Source organism: Artemia franciscana, chromosome 17 (genome assembly GCF_032884065.1).
Source record: "Artemia franciscana chromosome 17, ASM3288406v1, whole genome shotgun sequence".
Classification (NCBI taxonomy): domain Eukaryota; kingdom Metazoa; phylum Arthropoda; class Branchiopoda; order Anostraca; family Artemiidae; genus Artemia; species Artemia franciscana.
In genome coordinates this window covers 10,573,409-10,594,107 of record NC_088879.1, presented here as the reverse complement: position 1 = coordinate 10,594,107, position 20,699 = coordinate 10,573,409, and the positions used below count along the sequence as shown (strand labels likewise).

The window sequence follows — 20,699 nt, the reverse complement described above, 5'->3', positions numbered from 1 at the left end:
TTCTAGGCAAGTCAAGTTCACACGAATGCCAAGTAGAGAATGAAGCAGGGAAGTTTCTGATAGAAGTGAAAGAGCCAAAGGAACGATGGGCCAGTTATTTTGAAATTGTATTAAATCATCTGTACCTTTAGTTCAACCTGATTTACCAGACCAGCCACTCTTCAATCTCAGCATCAGTGACGACAAGCCGACAGCCAATAAGATACTCTCTGCAGCTAAAAACTGAAGAAGGGAAGATTCCCGGCACATACCGCATTATAGTGGAAATGATCAAGTTAGACCTGAGACAAAACCTGACTCTCTGGTTGTCCTTCTTTTTACTCTTTCGGCAGACCGAAAGGTTCCCCGGAGTATGAAGAACGGGAACTATAGTCAAACTCTTCATGAAAGGAGATGCCAATGCAACAACTACAGAGTCATCAGTCTTTGCTCAATCTCGGAGAAGCTTTTCTCATACATAATACTAAGGTTACTTCAAACTTACTTTCATCCTCACCTGCGTGAAGAACAACATGGAATTAGGCCAAACGATCCTGTGTCAACCTTATTTTTACTCCAGACGTTTGGGGAAAAGAGGGTGGGGGGATATATGCCCGCCGATCAATTATGATGACTCCTAAAAAGGTAAATAGAAATGGCAATTTCCAATCAAATGATCCACATCAAATGTTTATACAGCTATTCCTTAGATAAAAGCTTATCTATCCCCCCCCGGGCATAACTTACAAGACTTCCTCGGGCTCTGGAGGGGTTTGTTGATCCGAGTTTTTGTTATAAAATTTTAAATAATTTTAAATAGTTTTAAACAAAAATGGAGTCTCGAAGTTTTGATCAGATGCATTTGGGGAGAGATAACTTGGGGGAGGGGTAGGTGCCCTACGATCACTTTTGACTCTTAAAAAGGTAAATAAATTTCCAATCAAATGAGCTACCTCTGAACTTTATACAACTACCTCTTGCACAAAAACCTTAAATACCCCCGGGGCATAATTTAAACACTTGCCGCTGGTCTCTAGGGCGTTGTGTTGACCCTGGAGTTTTTCTATCTGATGCTTGAATATTTTCAATAACATAACCATCTCGAAACTGTTATTGGATGGGTTTGAAGAAAAAAGGGCAGGGAGCTAGTTGATTCCCCATCTCTATTGACTCTTAAAAGTGAACTAGAACTTTCAATTTGTAATCAAATGACCCCCGTCTGCAGCCTATACAAGCACCCCTTCCGTAAAAACCATACTTCCCCTTAGGGCATAACTTATAATGCCTACTCCTGTGCCCTGGGGGTTCGTTGTCACTCCGAAGATTTCGTAATCTAATCCTTATAGTAAGATCAAAATTTTTATTTGATGAATTTGGAGGAAAAATAGCGTGGGTGCTATTTGCCCTCCGATGACTTTTGACTCCTAAAAAGGGCACTATAACTTTCGATTTCCAATAGAACGTCACCCTCCGAAGTTTATAAGATCATCCTTTCCATATGAAGTGCTTCTGGGAAAAAAATTTATGCCTTATGGCCTTGAATTCGGTGGAGGGGGAGGCTAGTTGCCATCAGATTACTTTACTTTTAAAACGTGAAACAAAACTTTCCGTTTTAAATTATTTGAGTCCCCTCCGAAGTTTATACATTTACCATTTCCTTAAGAGCCCTATGTGCCTTTGGGGCATAAGTTACAACCCTTCCTCCGGTTTTTGGAATGGGAACCCAGAAGTTTTGTCATCTGATCGTTGGACTATTCCTTGATTGTTTATGATCATACGTTTATGAAGTATTGATTTATGATTAATGATTAGGATGGGCAAAGAGTAAGAAAAACAGAAAACTGTAATGGTTGCAGATTGCAGAAATTTTGTACGTATAACAATCTACTTACAACCCATACAATATTTGGTCATAAAACGGTCCATAAGTTAACATGACATTCAAGTGAGGGTAAGACAGCCAAGCTTTTGATTATGTTTTTGTAAATCAAAGACTGGCAGAATCAATACCAGGTTCTAGGGTACACATGAGTGCTATTATTGATGTTAAAAGTAAAGATCGTCATCTAGTAGTAATTAGGGTTAATTTAAAGCTGAAATTTCGGAAGGGTAACTACCTCCCGGGAAGTTGTGATGTTAGTAGACTCTAGAATGAAAATTGGAGAGATATTTTCCAGGAGCAGTTGAATACTAAACTGGGGAGTTTGAAATTTGACAATGTTGAAGACAAGCTAGGAATATTCGTAGAAAAGGTTTATGTTTAATAGAGAAAAGAATGGGCTTGTACAATAATTATGTGAGTGATAGATCATATCAAAACAAGAGGAATGTAAAGAAAGTGGAGAAATCACTAACTTATGAACTATGGACGTGTGAAGCGGAGGCCATGTATAAAAACACTGTGGAACTGGAAGATGCAGCTAGACAGCATAATGATAAAATACTGTACTTGCATGTTAATAAATTGAGAGGGAGTAGTCAATCTTGACTTGTCCAGGTTAAAGATAGGAATGGCGCTACAATTAGTGATAAAGAAAGAGTTAAAGAGAAATGGGCAGAACATTTTTGAGAATATGCTAAACCGTGATAGAGTTGTAGGAAAATATATAGAGGAAAATGAAAAAGTTTATGATACCTTGAATATGAAAGAAGATTTGTTTTGTGAGGAAAAATTAGTGACAGTGCTAAAAAGACTAAAAACAGTAAAGTCCCAGGTATTGATAGTGTGGTAAATGAGTTTTTTTTAAATGTGGTAACTTTGAGGTTAGAATTAAGATGCTGAAGATTATGAATATTATTCTGACAAAGGGGAAGTACCTAGCGAAGAAAGGTGGTAAGAGTAAGTGTGGTAATGATCAAGGCATCAACCTGGTCTTTGTAGGTAGTAAACTACTTAGTAATATGAATTTTTTAGACTGAGTCATATTGTAAGTAAGTTATAAGAGAAGAATAGCTCGGTTTTAGAAAGGGTATAGGATGTGTTGACCAAAGTTTTATGTTAGGTTAATAATTGAGAACTGCCTGAGTTATCAAACACCTTTAGTCCTCGGTTTTATAGATTATGAGCAATTATTCGATTCTGTTAATAGAAGAACCTTAGCAAAGGTCGTATCCTTGTATGGTATACAAGACAAATACATTAAAGCAATACTTTTATTCCCCCTCGAAAGGCTCCATGGTTAGGGATGCAAGGAGGATACAAAAAAGATACAATACAGCACCAACCAAAAAAAGAAAACAATAGCCAAATGACACAAAAGAGGAAAAAGAGAACACACCTTAGGCCTGGGAGTCAAAGTGCAAAGAAGACAACCATACACCATGAACAAACACTCAATGGACATCAACACCTCAGAAGAAAAGGAAAAAGAAAACAATGCTGTTCTGTTTGATTCTTTACTAAATGATCCTTAAGAATCCTTTTAAAAGTCCCAAACGAGTGGCATCTCTGTAATGAAGAAAGTAGTGAATTCCAGACCTGTTGAGAAGTGATGAGGGGATTGAATTCTGATCGAATAGTAGGCAGTAGTAGTAGAATATGACAAGGTAAAAAGAACAAAGAACAAAAAAAAAACAAAAAAGAACAAAGTAGGAAATAATTTGCATGGCAGCGCTGAAGAGAAAAACTGTCTAATACTAGTTTTGTTTTTGCTTTTGTCTATGTTAACCTACTGATGATCATTCACCTGTCCATCAAGTTTACATTTTGGTTAGGACATGCCTAACCAAAACTATTTTCCAGATTTAATCTTCCAAGTGCAGATGGAGAGGCTGATCGAAAGGTACCCTTACAGCCACTGGTTTTTCAGTCAAAGGATGGAATTGTATCGCGCTACAATTTACGCAAGGTAAAGTATCATTTATTTGGCCAAATCTATCCATGGTCTGCAAGCTGCATGTGGCCTTTAAGGATATTGGATGCGGCCCTCAGTGATATTACTTCTATCAAATCACAGCTTGCTGTGATATATGAAATTACAATATTCCTTGTGACATCAATATACTTTTCGTGTTCACCAATTTCCTATAAAATATGTTTAATACGTCCTACTTTCTACTTTAATTTTTGAACAATATCTTGAATGGTACAGAGTTAATTATTGTCATAGCTACATTACTGATTACTTAGTTTTCATACTTGTCTGGGTTTAATAATAAAAATACCGGTCCTTAAATAAAATTATATAAACAAATCCGTCAATTGTAAAACGAAACCTAGTAAGAGGACAATAAAATAACGGCAAAAGGGGTTTTAAAGTGTTGAATAAATAGATTTGCGTATTCAATGAACAATCAAAATTAACCGAAACTCTAAAAGAACACTTGAAAATCTAGGATAGAATACATACAACAGAGAATTCAAAAGATTTAACCGCATCTGATATATAAAAGATGAAATTAAATTCTAAAGCTTATTTAATAAAAGAGAGGGATAATTGTTTCAGCAGGTCCAAAAAGGTGAAGGCACTAGTGTCATTGACCGATAATCGCCATTATAAGAGACTTGGAATGCTCAAAACCACCTTTTATAACGTCTCGTTAGGAGTAATAATCATAGGATACCGTATAAAAATCGAAAGTATTTGATTAATCTCCTAGTTTTTTTTTTGAATGAACTCTCTCTTTATTAACTACTGAATTACAAAAACTATAAATACACTCAACCACCCGTGGGAAGGCTCAAACAGCATAATGTTGGACGGCTGCAATCCTCTGATTCTCAACCTAATTTAATAATAATAAAAAAAAATAAGAATGACAAAAACACTCTCAATCAAATAACTCCTTAACACCAGAATATACATAAATAAAGGCTAACAATAATCAAAAAGAAATATTATCTCCCCATTCCCAATAAATGTTTTTTTTTAATTTTACTTTAAACAACCCAATATGTTCCGCCTCCCTAATGCCAGCTGGGATATCATTCCAAATAGCCGGAGCTAAACAGATTTTGTAAGATATCATTTCTACTCCTGAGCATTAAAAAAAATTTGTGATTTGGCACTATTGAACATAAAAAAACAAGAGTGTAGTGTGAAAATATGAGCAGCAAACATCGTAGCATAACTAGCATTAGGAATCAGATTATCATTTAAATCGGATGAGAACTATGTTACATGTATAATAACAATGACTCCATTTAGAATGGAAAAATAATTAAAATTTTGTTCAATAGTGAATAGACCTGTAACGAACATAACTTCCATGTAGAATGGATTAAAAGTAATTGTCAACAACCTAGATGAAATTAGTCTTCTATTGAAAAACAATAATAAATAATAACAATTATTTTGTTTGTGTACATTTTTGAATAAAAGCTTAACTTTCGGACATGCATCACAATTTTAGGTTGTTCACAATAATTATTCAAGCCAATTAGCATAACCGTAGAACAGCTATGGACGAACATTTGGATGTTACAATATTAATAAACTAGAGTTACAATGCTTGAAATATAAATGTAATGTAGAAAAAAAAACAAGTATTTTTTAAGAAAAAAGCTAAGAAATCAGTTTGCCCAAGATGTTCAAATGAGCTATGACATATCATATCCAAAAATGATTAATTTAAATCTTTAAAATTTATCAAATAATTCCAATTTTACATTTCCCTGAAGTTTTATTTTTATAATGTGGTTGATTGCGACCTAACGCTCTGATCATGCAGAATTACATAAGCAAATGACCACTGAAAAAGGATCCCTGAAAAAATCTTAATCTGAAAAAGGTCATATTAAATTAGCCTGAGTTAGTATAACTTGGTTCATTACGGCTGAATAAGTATGGTCAATCTCAATTACATAATCAAAGGACCGTTGTAAATGTATTCTTTTTTAGCCTTAGTTAAATTAGCATGGGTTGTTATAATTTGGTTAATCAAGCCTGAATACGTTAGAACGTGCTTAATTACAAAGCGCAATTATTATCGAAATTGAACCTTGATTGAAGTTACATTAACCTTATTTTCTTGATTCAAGTCAGAATAGTGATAATTATCTTGGTTTTAGTTTAAGTTAGGTTAATTTAGCTTGAAGGAAATTTGAAAGTGATGAAAATGCTTATTAATGTTTAGTTAAACGCTTTTAATCATTAACAGTGTATAGGGAACAAATAGTGGATTTCAATATTAAAAGAACAACAGTCTATTTAAGAACAACAATTGACTCTTTGCTGATAAATCTAAAGCATTTGCAAGGGTTTAAACTATCTTTAAATTTTGGTAATTCGTTGTATCTGGCTCCTTGTAAACAAGTTTTCACGCTGAAAGTAAGAAGCAACATTAAAACTTAAAACGAACAGAGACTATTACATATATGAGGGGGGGGGTTACTCCTCCAAACCACCTCGTTCTTTGTGCTAAATGTTTTTAATACTTTTGGAAAAAACTTCTTGTTCTAAACGAACATAGTATTTCATTTGTTGGTCTTACAGAATTGGGACTTAATTCAAACTTTAGAATAAAGAGCGAGGTAGTTTGGAAGAGTAACCTCCCTCGTATACGTAATAATTTCTCTTTGTTTTGAGCTTTAATTTTGCTCCTTACTAACAGTTGAAAAACTTGTTTTTTTATTTTCCGATCGTTTTTTGAGTAATTCCAGGAAATCTCGCTACTCCTTTACGGAGAAATCCCTCCTCCCCAAGGATTTATTCTCTAGACAATTCAGTCACGATGAAAATTTACATCAGACAATTGCGCCTAACATCTCCACTTGTAAAATGGAGCTGGCAATGAGAAAGCAAGACATAAGAAGAATTTATTATAGGAATTTAGGCCAATTCCCCCATTGTAAAATTTCTCCTGAAAAATTAACCCCCTTGAAACTTCCCTCCCCGTGGAACATCCCACCAGCAGATAATTCCGCCCCCTCCTCCGAAGAATTTATTCATACTTCCCAATAAAAAATACTATACGTGAACAATGTGCAAATTTTGTAACTTGAAGACCTTTCCCTAGGGACTTTGGGAGGGTCATGATATGTATGTATGTATTTATTTCCCATCAAAAGAAACAGATGGAGTATAAAATAAAAAAGCAAAAAACACACTACAAAAGAATACACAAACACAAGGAAAATAAATAACAAATGGATATCAACTACAAAAAACAAAACCTATTGCCTCAAAATAATTGCCCAGGGATGAGTAACAATATTAGAGTTATATCTGGCGATCTGGGCTATGATCGCTTCATTAGGGTCGATAATCCCATACCGACTTGTCACAATACGGTTACTTGTCCATGGTGGAAGCCGTAAGAGGTACTTCGCATATTTATAATATGTAGACCGCAATTCTTTCTTATCTTCCTTTTGGAGATAATGGGGAAGTGCCACTGCATTGTACAGATGGGCCAAAATCCGCCGATCAAACTGGCGCTTATAAACTACAACACGGCTATACGCTAAAGAGATCCGTTTCTGCAGATGACTCTGCAAAAGATGACGCGTTCCAAGCATAGACCGACCAATAGGGATCCCCAAATAAACTATGTGTTCGGCAAGCCGAACAGTAGTACCACCCAGCCTGACATCAACAGCAGACCCTTGCTTCCCCAAAGGCATAGTTATTCGGCCTTTCAACTATGCTGAATAAAATGGCTATCTCAAAATTTTGATCAGATGACATTGAGAAAAAAGGGGCGTAGAGGGGCCCTAGCGGCCTTCCATTTTTTTTGGTCACATAAAAAAACACTAGAGCATTTAATTTCCACTCGAATGAGTCCTCTTATGATATTCTAGAACCACTGGGTCAATAGGATCACCCCTTGGAAAAACAAACAAAAAAATTAAAATAAATAGACACGTATTCATGACTGTTCTTCTTGCGAAAAATACAAAATTCCACATTTTTTCAGATATGAGCTTAAAACTTCTAAAGTAAAATTCTCTAATACGCTGTTTTTGATAGTGTGATTTTTGTTAAGATTTTATGGCTTTTATGGAGGTTTCCCCTTTTTTTCAAAATAAGGCAAATTTTCTCAGGCTCATAGCCTTTGATGGGTAAGATTAAACTTAATGAAACATATAAAATCAGTATAAAACTCCGATTATTGTGATATGTCTACTGGTATCAAAATTCCGCTTTTTAGAGTTTCGTTTACAGTTGAGTCGGGTCGCTCCTTACTTACAGTTTGTTACCACTAACTGTTTCATCCTCATATGAATTGATAATGTAGATTTCTGAAAAAAATTTAGTACAGATCCTAATTGTATCTGGCTTTTCTCCAGTATAAATTTGGTTTATAAGAAAATACTTCGTTAGACATCTTACATTTAAATTTATTTTATCCTCTATGTACTTTCGCTCAGGATTCTTTTTCCTCAGTTTTTAATTTGCATTGTTTAGACATGACATTTCGATTGCTACACATGTGTTGATGTCAGTGCATTTACTTTTACATATCTTTTCTAAATCTAGATGAGGAAAAATATCTTCACTTGAAATATTTTCAAATTAGGTATTAAATGGTTCTAATCTTTCATTTGACATGTAATTGTCACCTGCGTTTGACATGCTGCAATATTCATGAATTCTTATTATTTGGACATTCAAAGGTCGAAATTATGTTGACCACTGTTTGTTTATTCATGTTTTCAACTGTGGTACATACGGAAGAAGCAGAAAAGGCGTATGTTCACCGAAAACAATAAGTAATTTTATTTACAACCGCCTTGCTAAATTTGTATTATTTTGTAGACCTGAATCTGGTTGAGTGAGCCAAAAAAATTGACGATCAGGTTATTTAACTGAATTAAATTCCATATGTTAGTACGAGACGTCTTATATTAGGTCAATCTCCGAGGTTTGAAGCCAATGCTATTTTCCTATAGCAGTGAAATGCGTATTAACAGCAGACACGAGCAGATACTTTGATGAAAAAATTATTGTGGCTTCATTGAAAGCTTTAACATGAATAGGCCGAATAAATTTGCATTTTTATTCTTTAGAGGGTCATAAAAAATTAATTAGTGGGGACACCTCTAATTTTTAAAAGTAGTAATAAAATTACTTTTGGAAGATGTAGAGAATTGTAAAGTAGCCTCTCGATTTGCCACAAGATTTCAAAATTTTTGGCCGTGAATTTTTTTTTATTATCATCAGTTTCCTTTAAAATTTGCCATTTAAGATATTCTTCCTTTACTATTTAAAAGAGTTGTACTAATTATACAGCCTTGATTTTTGTGTCATTTTGTAGATCTTATACTGATTAATAATCCCAAAGATTCTTAAGTTTGTAGTTATGAGAGATGATTTTTAGCAATAATTCTTAGTATTCAAGATTTTCTCCTTTCTCATTGGCTTAAGCACTCCTTAAGGGGTTTGCCAGAATATCATTAAGAATGTTGACATCTCCTTATTATTACGACCAGATTTAAAAGGAAGTTGAAAACATGTATAATTGGCAACAACACCTTGAGGCAATATCATTTTTAACACCTCATACGAATGGGAATTTGTTAGGTTACACGGCTTTTACAAAGCAGATAACATTATTGGCCTTTAAAAGTAAAGAAACACCGATTGTAGGCCTATAAAATGTATGAACATTATTTTTAAAAAGAACATTATTCTTAAAAACACATCATTTTAAACATTATTGGCCTTTAAAAGTAAAGAAACACCGATTGTAGACCTATAAAATGTATGAACATTATTTTTAAAAAGAACATTATTCTTAAAAACACATCATTTAAAACATTATTGGCCTTTAAAAGTAAAGAAACATCGATTGTAGACCTATAAAATGTATGAACGTTATTTTTAAAAAGAACATTATTCTTAAAAAGAACATTATTCTTAAAAACACATCATTTTAAACATTATTGGCCTTTAAAAGTAAAGAAACATCGATTGTAGACCTATAAAATGTATGAACTTTATTTTTAAAAAGAACATTATTCTTAAAAAGAACATTATTCTTAAAAACAAATCATTTTAAACATTATTGGCCTTTAAAAGTAAAGAAACACCGATTGTAGACCTATAAAATGTATGAACTTTATTTTTAAAAAGAACATTATTCTTAAAAAGAACATTATTCTTAAAAACACATCATTTTAAACATTATTGGCCTTTAAAAGTAAAGAAACACCGATTGTACGCCTATAAAGTGTATGAACTTTATTTTTAAAAAGAACAATATTCTTAAAGACACATTATTTTAAACATTATTGGCCTTTAAAAGTAAAGAAACACTGATTGTAGGCCTTTAAAATGTATGAACATTATTTTTAAAAAGAAAGTTATTCTTAAAAAGAACATTATTCTTAAAAACACATTATTTTAAACATTGTCGGCCTTTAAAGGTAAAGAAATAACGATTGTAGGCCTATAAAATGTATGAATATTATTTAAAAAAAAGAACGTTATTCTTTAACACATTATTTTAAACATTATTGGCTCTTAAAAGTAAAGAAACGCCGATTGTAGGCCTATAAAATATACGAACATTATTTTTTTTATCTAAAGTTGTAGGATATACGTCCATTTTAGTTCCACGGGATCTCATTTTATTCCCAATAGTGCCGTATCTTAGAATATTTTGGTTTTTCCCCAACATCTTATATAGTTGACGATTTATAGGCTCGTTCATAAATGACTGATTACCCCGGTTTGGAACCGCGGTAATCATATACTTTGCTTTACAGAGTAATGCATATACTATTAAATTAATGTCATTTAAAGTCATATGTTCTTGAAGGTACATAATAAACATTGGGCAATTTTGCCCTGGGGTCATAAATACAGGTAAGGGAGGAAGGAAACCTCTTAGGGGTATTTAATAAATTTTTGAATCTACTTATATTTATATACTATTCGTCAAAAACAAGAGCTAAGAGCTCATATGGCACTTGTGACGAGCTCAAGAAGAGCCAAGAGCTCATGTGATCTGAGCTCTAGTAGAATTCTAAGAATCAATAGCTTGCTTTAAGAGGAAAATCAAAGGCTTAATGCCGGTCGGGATTTAAAATGAGAGTTTTAAAGCACAATATCCTTCTAAATATCAAATTTCGTTAAGATCTGAACACCCGTTCGCAAGTTACAAATACCTCATTTTTTATAATTTTACCGAATTACTCCCCCCCCCCAATCCACCAAAGAGAGCAGATCCGAGCCGGTTATGTCAGTCACCTATCTTGGACGTGTGCTTATTCGTTCCACCAAGTTTCATCCTGATCTCTCCGCTTTAAGCGTTTTCCAATATTTCCGCCCCCCCCTAATGACACTGGATCTGGTAGGGATTTAAAATGGGGGATCTGATTTTCGAGGTCCTTCTAAATATGAAATTTCATTAAGGTACGATCGCTCTTTCATAAGTTAAAACACCTAATTTTGTGTATTTTTTAGAATTAATCCTCCCCCTCCCCCCCCCCCAAATCCCCTAAAGAGTGCAGATCCGTTCCGGCTATGTCAATCCCGTTTCTAGGACTTGTACTTATTTTTACCATCAAGTTTCATCACGACCCCTATACTCAAAGTGTTTTCTGAGACATGATATCCTTGGAAATATCAAATTTCAATAAGGTCCAATCTCTCCTTCGTAAGTTGAAAATACCTTATTTTTTTATTTTTCAGAATTAACCCTCCTCCTCCCAACTCTCCCGAAGAGAGCAGATCCGTTCCAGCTGCGTCAATCTCATATCTAGGACTTACGATGGTTTTTACCACCAAGTTTCATTCCGATCCCCCCACTCTATGCGTTTCCCATAATTTTTGCCCTTCCAGTTTCCCCCCAATATCACCGGATCCGTTCGGAATTTAAAATAAGAGCTATGAGACACGATATCCTTCCAAACATCAAATTTCATTGATATCTGATGACTCTTTCCTAAGTTAAAAATACCTCATTTTTTCTAATTTGTCAGAATTAACCCTTCCCCTCCCCAACTCCCCCAAAGAGAGTGGATCCGTCCAGTTACGTCAATCTCTTATCTACGATATTTGCTTATTCTACCCACCAAGTTTTATCCCGATATCTTCACTCTAATCATTTTCCAAGATTTTTGGTTTCCCCCTCCGCCTCTGGCTACTGTCACCGGATCTTGTCAGGGTTTGTAACAAGAGTGCTGAAGCACAAGATCGTTCTAAATATGAAGTTTCATTAAGATCTTATCACCCGTCCATAAATTACAAATACCTCATTTTTATAATTTTTCTAAGTTACCCTCCCCCCAACTCTCCCAAAGAGTGTGGATCTGGTCCAGTTACGTCGGTTACGTATCTTGGATGTGTGCTTATTGTGGGGTCCCCCCCCCCACAACTCCCCCCAATAAAACTGGATTCAGCCAGATCTAAAATAAAAGATCTGAGTTGCAAGATCCTTCTAAATATGAGATTTCATTAAGATTCGATCACTCCTTCGTAACTTAAAAAATACCTCATTTTTTCGAATTAACCGTCCCTCCACCCCCCCCCCCCCTACAGACGGTCGAGTCGGATAAATGACTATTTCTAATTTAATCTTGTCTGGTACTGATTTTTCTCATTTTTCACAATTAACCCTCCTCCCTACTTCTCCAAATAGAGCGGACCCGTCCCGAATATGTCAATCACGTATCTAGGATTTGTTCTCATTTTTTCCACCAAGTTTCAAACCGGTCTTTTTTCTGAATTAACCGTCTCCCCACTCCCCACAGATGATCGAATTGGGAAAATGACTATTTCTAATTTAATCTAGTCTGGTTCCTGATACGCCTGCCAAATTTCATCGTCCAAGCTTATCTGGAAGTGCCTAAACTAGCAAAACAGGGAAAGACAGACAGACAGACTGACAGAATTTACGATCACTATATGTCACTTTGTAAATACAAAGTGCCACATAAACTTGCTAATACCACAGAAATTTACGAAACTTTTTCTAAGACCTTTTAAGCCCTGGAAGCAAGAGATAAATTAGGGTCTAACTCGGTGTCTTCAAGTATCGCCCTGATTTACGAACAATTAGCTACAACTGAAGCCCAGCTGGAGAAAACAAGAAGTCATCTGCTGGAAAATATAACCAATCAAACAGTTCGTGGTAACAAACTGTAGTAAGGAGCAACCCGGCTCAATAGTAACCGAAACTCTAAAAAATGGAATTTTGATACCAATAGTTACATCAAAAGAATCGCATTTTAATGCTGATTTTAAATATACAAGTTTCATCAAGACCAGTTATACCCATCGAAAGTTACGAGCCTGAGAAAATTTGCCTCATTTTAGAAAATAGGGGGAAACACACCCTAAAAGTCATACAATATTAACACCATCAGATTCAGCGTATCAAAGAACCATAGTGTAGAAGTTTCAAGCTCCTATCTACAAAAATGTGAAATTTCGCATTTTTTTGCCAGAAGACAGATCACGGATGCGTGTTTATTTGTTTTTTGTTTTTTTTTTCTGTTTTTCCTTTTTTTTTCCAGGGGTGATCTTATCGACTGAGTGGTCCTAGAATGTCGCAAGAAGGCTAATTTTTATGGAAATTAAAAATTCTAGTGCCCTTTTTAAGTGACCAAAAAATTGGAGGGCACCTACTCCCCCTCCCACACTCATTTTTTCCCAAAAGTCACCGGATCAAAATTCTGCGATAGCCATTTTATTCACCATCGTCGAAAAACCTAATAACTATGTCTTTAGGGACGTCTCACTCCTCCGCAGTCCCCGTGGGAGGGGCTGCAAGTCACAAACTTTGACCTATGTTTACATATAGCAATGGCTACTGGGAAGTGTACAGACGTTTTCAGGGGGATTTTTTTGGTTTAGGGGGGAGATTTGAGGGGGGAGGGTTACATGGGAGGATATTTCCATGGAGAAACCTCTCATGGAGGAAGTGAATTTCAATTAAGGTGGCGCAGGATTTTCGAGCATTATTTGAAAAAACAATGAAAAAATAAATATGAAAAGTTTGTTTCTACTGAAAGTAAGGAGCAGCATTTAAAACGAACAAAAATTATTATGCATATCAGGGGTTTACCTTCTCGTTATACCTCACTCTTTACGCTAAAGTATTTTTAGTAATTTCAACTATTTATTCTACGGTCTTTGTGATTCAGAGGTCATTCTTAAGGAATTGGGACAAAATCTAAGCTTTAATGTAAAGAGCGAGGTATCGACGAGGGTTGAACCCCCTCATATACGCAATAAAAACATACGGATATAGAAGTTCGTTGCGTAAGTTCATTCGTAATTACGAATATTTTTTACCAATGAAAAAATATGTAAAAAATTAAAAGTTCTAGTTGCTTTTTAAGTGATCAAAAACTTGGAGTGCAACTAGGCCTCCTCCCTCGCTCCTTTTTCTCAAAATATTCCGATTAATTGCAATTAATTCATGTGCAAATTTCGCTTTAATTATTATGTGCGGAGAGCCAAGATCAAAACATGAATTAATTCAAAAACATCCAGAAATTAAATAAAAAAAAACAAGCTTTTTTAAATGAAAGTAAGGAGCAACATTAAAGCTTAAAACGAACAGAAATTACTCCGCATATGAAAGGGGCTTTTCCTCCTCAACGCCTCACTCTTTACGCTAAAGTTTTTTACTGTTTTAAAAATAAAGTTAATAGAAAGAGTCAAACTTTAGCGTAAAGAGCGGGGCGTTAGGAGGAAAAGCCCCTATATATACGGAGTAATTTCTGTTCGTTTTAAGTTTTAATGTTGCTCCTTACATTCATTTACTTTCAGTTACTGAAAAGTTCAATGATCCAAATTCACTGAAAAAAGAAGGTACTGAACTGATAATCAGCCAGGTTTATGATTCAATCACGCTCGAGTTTAATCCATAGTTTGCGAAAATTGATCAGGCTCTACTAGGTAGTCTGAGATTTCAAATTGAAAATTTGGAGGAGAGAATTGGACGAATAGAAAAAAAGCTTGATAATTATGATCAAGAGTCCATGCTTGATAGCCTTGTATTTCATGGGTTAAAGTAGTTACCTGGTGTAGACACTCATACGACGATATCTAATATTATAAATAGCAAAATGTCTGTGCTGGGCCCTTTACTTTATTTAGTTTACGTGAACATGATGCACGTTTATCTAAAGGATACATATATTACTAACATTATTGCTAACAAAATTTGCAAAATCTGCAGATAATTTAATAGCAAAAGCTCTTATTACTCTCAAAAGATTAGAGATGTTTACGAGTTTAAGTTTGCTGTGTGTGAATGTAAAGAAAAATTTTTTACTGACATTCTGTGGAGTGGGTGATTCTGTTGATGTATTTAGTAAAGTTCTATTTGGTGAAAAACCTATTTTACAAGCTATATCATTGCGGTACCTCGGCTTCCATATTGATTTTAATCTATCGTAGAAGCATCATAGCGACATTATCTCCACCAAAGTTGCACTTGGAGTTGGCATCCTCAAAAGATTGAAGCATATTCTGCCGGAACATACTCTTCGCACGATATATTTTGCAATAATCTACCCATATATCATACGGATGTTTAGTCTGGAGAAGCAATTTTTATGTTAATTACAAGCTAAATGGTTTTCTCATAGTTTTGATCGGACGATTTCGGTAAAAAAAGGGGGTGGGAGAGGAGGCCTAGTTACCTCCCAATTTTTGGTTACTTAAAAATACAACTAGATTTGTTTTATTTTTTTACAAACGTTTTTGTTAGTAATATACATACGTACCTTACGAATTAGCTTATGCAACGAACTTATATAATTGTATATTTTTATTGTGAGGGGGTTTGCCCCCTCGTCAATACCTCGTTCTTTACAATAAAGCTTGAATTTTGTCCTAAATCTTTCAGAATGACCCTTGAATCACAAAGGCCGTAGAATAACTAGTTAGAGTTACTAAAAATACTTTAGCGTAAAGAGCAAGGTATTGTGGAAGAGATGAACCCCCTTATATAAGTAATATTTTATGTTCGTTTTAAGTTTTAATGTTGATCATTACTTCCAGTTGAAAAAAAAAAAAATTTTCTCATTGTCTTTTTGTAAATGATGCTAGAAAATCCTACGACCCCTTCATGGAAATTCTCTTCCCTCATGAAAAATTCCTGCATGGAAAGATCCTCCCACTTAACCTGCCCCCCCTCCCAACCCACCCTAAACCCAACACAAAAAAAGTCCCCCCCAAACGTCTGTACACTTCATAATTAACAACTATTATGTGTAACAATGGTCAAAGTTTATAAGTTGCCGCCCCTCCCCCGGGAAATGTGGTGGATTTAGTCATCCCCAAAGACATAATTATTAGGTTTTTGACTAAGTTAAACACAATGGCTATCTCAAAATTTTGATCCGGTGACCTTGGAGAAAAACCTTAACCGGTGACCGGTAAAACTACACTTTATGAAACTTATATATTTAAAATTAGTATTAAAATGCAATTCTTTTGATGTAACTATTTGTATCAAAACTTTGTTTTTTAGAGTTTTGGTCACTATTGAGCCTAGTCGCTTCTTACTACAGTTTTTTACCACGAACTGTTTGAAATAGTAACTTGTAAATGAATAAAAGTAATACATTCTACTATAACGTTGAGATAGAACTTACTAATGTCTCAGGTTTTCCCGTCCCTTTTTTGTTTTTGTATTTTTTTTCTGCCCATCGTGAAAATTCAAATGCTAAACTGTTATCTGACTTGTAATCAACCAAATTCAAATGGTCAGCTGTTACCAATTAGACATGTGAAAAATCTAAATTCCCTTTAAATCCGGTCTTAATGTTCAGGGAAATTCAACAGTCTTTAGATATTCTGGTACAACCCTCAAGGAGCAATTAAGCCAATGAGAAAGGAGGAAATCTCGTAACGTATTTCAATGTTATTGGAAATAGAATTTGCTTTCATCCTAGGAGATTGACCTTAAGTTACTCTAATTTGACAAACATGTCATCTCAAAAATCTAAGAAAGTTGATTTACATGTTGGATTTGCTAAAATGTTGTCCATGGATAAGTTCAATATATCTAAGGACTGTCTAGTGTGATACGGAGTTACCATATTTGTTAGTACAGAGAGCTAAGTTTCTCAAACCGTTTTTTTGCCAGTGAGAGTAGGATATAATTTTTATGGGAACAGCTAATGGTTTTATTGTAGCTCTGCCTTGCGAAGTTTTGATTTAGCAGCCAAAAACAGTATGTGCATACTGCTACTACGACTACTATTAGTAGTGAGGGTAAATGTATTAAGATGAAGCTTTCAGAAAATTTTGAGGAGGATATCAAACTAAACCAAAACACACGACGTGAATGTAGGTTTTCAAACAAGCGTACCAGCAATATTCGAGGAACAACTTACGGTATTAAGTTTAAGACTCAGGGACATGTTGAGGGTGTCTTGGAGTAATCAAAGGTACTATGTGCATAGTGCACTAGGGAGATTTTTAATTTGACATGGATGTTACAAAGGTATATCCCAAAATATATTTGGGATGGCTGAAGGTATTAGGGTGAATCTTTCAGTGGACACTGGTCTGTATGTGCTACTTTTACTACGTGGATATACCACTTGGAATTGTATATGGATGTACCACTTGGCACTTGTTAATACTATTAACACTATTACCTATACTACAACTAGTATTACTCTAATATTGCTGCTACCACTACTTCTACTACTATTACTATTGAACTAAATCAAAAGAGTTTAAGTGGGTCCATGCTGTCCAGATGGCAGAGATACAATATCTTAGGAGTGGAATAGAGCTATAAGTTGAAAATTTCAGGAAAAGTCAAGGGGTATGTAAAACTTATCAAAATAAACTGTTTGCATCCAGGTTGTCAAAAGAGTATTTTTGTAAAATCCCAGGAAAAACTAAGGGTATTACGTTAGACCTTAAGGTTATGTTTCTAGGGATGGCAAACTAAATCAGAAGACAATATTTACGTCCAGTTAAAACCAAGGGACACATCTGCGATATCTCAGGAATGGCTAAGGGTATTAAGTTCAAATTTTCGGGGCTTTGGAGACGAAAAATGAAAAAAAAAATGAACTATTTTCATATAAAAAGGGTGTATCTACGATACTTTAGGAAAGGTCAAGGGAATTAAGTTGAAATTTTCAGGCCATGTAGAAGGGAATATTTGATTAATATTTGTCTATACTTTAGGTTGTAACACGATGGAGGTATTCATCAATCGAGGGTATTATAATACAACTCATATTAAAAATTGTTGCAAAGCATTGTCCAACACATAAATAGTAAGCCAAAATCTGGATTCTTATAGCAAAAACTGAAAAGATTAAAAATATTCTTAAATTTACTAGTGGAAAATTAGATGTCAATTAAATGGATCAAAAATTATGTAAAAAAAAATTCCACAAAAGAAGTTTTTCTAAGAGAACCAAAGGGCCACGTCAAACCAAAGATTTCTAATCATTTGGGTTTCATTTATTCATTGATAGAGATTTATGTCAGCTTTCGACTTGAAAAAAATATCATTTAACTTTACTTTTGCTAAGTCTAAGTCTTTGTTCTTCTTTGAAAAACATTTTTGTGTAAAAAAATGTTTTTAATTACTAACTAATATAATTGTAATTCCTTCTTACTGCTTGGTCATATACAGCCAAAAGCAACTTTTTTTTAGATTAAGCCACGATCTACTTAATAATTATTAATTATTACATTTATCTCTTCAGTTTGGTGAGCTTCCGTTCCACTTCATTAGATCAAAAAGGTTTGACGATTTGTTTAACCACGTCCTATTTAACTATAAATGGTTACATGCGAAATTGGCGGCATGTCCACTACAGGCGGTCTTGAGTGACTTTGATGATGCTTTTGTCCATATTCAGGATCCACACATAAAAAGGTAAGTTTGTTATTTGACCATTAGACTTAAAGTAACAAGGATATAAAAATAAAATATTTCTGCCCTCTTGACCAATAACTGGTCCATTAATACCTTAAAACTGCGATTTTCCATGATATTTCCTTTGATTTTACCAAAATTATGAAGTTTTTACGATAGTACCACATTTTTGTCTTCTTACTCACGTTTAACCTTAAAAACAAAGGACAATTTTTGTTCCCATAGACTACTTCGCCTTCAAAGAAATGCAGCACCTTCTTATGTTGCTTAGTGTCATATTTTTGGCTTATTTTTTCTGATGTTTCAGTCACCGTTCTTCTTCTTTTTTTAATTTGTCCTCACTGCTACCAAAAACTCTATAACTGCATATGGTGGTCTTTTTCATAAGAAATTGGGGCCTTACTGTTTTGTAACTTTTTGGAATGTGGTGGTGTAAATTTCCACTAAACGAGTTCAAACCATTATATTCTTTTTCAATGTCCTTGGTGGGTTAAAGAAATTGTCATGTTCTCACACTAGATGTTTTATAAATCTAATTTTGAAGGAGGAGGAGAGATGTTTGGGCTATCACGAAGACTTGGTCTTTTAAGTGAGATTTTTAGGTACAAGGAAATTAGACTAGTTGCAATACAAACACCACCTTTGGGGAAGAAATTTAATTCTTTAAGTTAAGATCAGAATGCTAACACTGCCATTTCAGAAAGAGAGAGATATAAATTCGTTCATCTTAAAAATATCATATAAAACCGTGTGCAAAAATTATCCAGTTAGGGATAGATGGTGTTTTGACACTTTTCTAATTTCATTATATCACTAGTCAAGACAAAAATTGCCCAAAATGAGACCAATGCCATTTTTGAATTTGTTTGATTCATTATTTACTTTTATTCATAATTCAGGCTCTACTAGTACTATCGACCATGTTTTAACCAACGCAAGACTATCAGGTTCAGTTCTAGTTGAATCAGAACACACAGTGAGTGATCTTCTTTACCTAAGTTTCAAAGTTCTATTCAAGCCAGTTGCCCCTACCCCCAAAAGTGGAAAATTCTATATTAAGTCGGAGTGGTGAAAAATAAACAGAGAGCTGTACGCTGCCACATCTGATAGTATTCTAAACGAAAATGAAAGTACCGTATAATTTGTTGCTACATGGAACTAAAGACCCAATAGCCTTAGGAGATAGTTCATGCAATGAAAGTTACAGGGACCACTGCTGTACCAAAGTGCAAAATTAGGAAAGGCGCTCGCAAACCAGGATGGGATACATGCCCCAAACTCAAAATTGCTAAACGGTGAGCCAAGTTGTGGTATCGCATATGGATCGACTCAAATAAGCCTAGAAGTGGGACCCTGTTTAATCTTTTCCAAAGAACCAAGAAAGAATACAGTATGTTGGTTGACAGAGCAAAGATGGAAAATGCTGACCAAGTATCTAGGGAAGCGATCAGTAATCCAAATTACATGTGGAAGTGTTTTAAAAAATCGTGTCCGGAAAGTTGACCTGCCTCAAACATTAGTGAGGAAGAGTGGGTTAAGCATAATAGTGGCGTCTTTAAATCTAAGAGTTTAAAGCTGGAAAATGACAGTGAAACTAGTTTTAAATGTAAATTACAACCCCTTCTAAAAAAAGCACATTTGTAATTGTTCCTGCAGATATATAGTGTACTATCCGTCACGCCGGAAAGACCCTGGTTTCGATGGCATATCTACAGAACACCTTCAACACGGGTCTGACTTACTTTACCTGCATCTTACCTTGTTATATTAGATGTGTATTGATTTTGCAACAGTGCCACAGTCTTTTCATACTGGTATAGTTACTAATATACTAAAAAAAAGGTAAAAATGCTAACGAGTGCTCCGGTTACCACCCAATAACAGTTTCTACCGCATTGTGTAAAGTGTTTGAACGACTTATACTTTCAGAAATAGTATCCAAGTGCTCGATAGATTACCGT

The 20,699-nt window shown here is 34.6% G+C and overlaps 1 protein-coding gene across 1 annotated transcript in view; it reads left to right on the top strand.

Moving 5' to 3' along the window:
- The window catches only part of LOC136037859 (NACHT and WD repeat domain-containing protein 2-like), a 50,129-nt gene that overhangs the window by 7,841 nt on the left and 21,589 nt on the right, over positions 1-20,699 (top strand). Inside the window, exons 6-7 of the mRNA XM_065720709.1 lie at positions 3,722-3,827; positions 18,566-18,738. Of these exons, the coding sequence (XP_065576781.1) occupies positions 3,722-3,827; positions 18,566-18,738 (279 nt within the window). The remainder of the gene's footprint in view (positions 1-3,721; positions 3,828-18,565; positions 18,739-20,699) is intronic.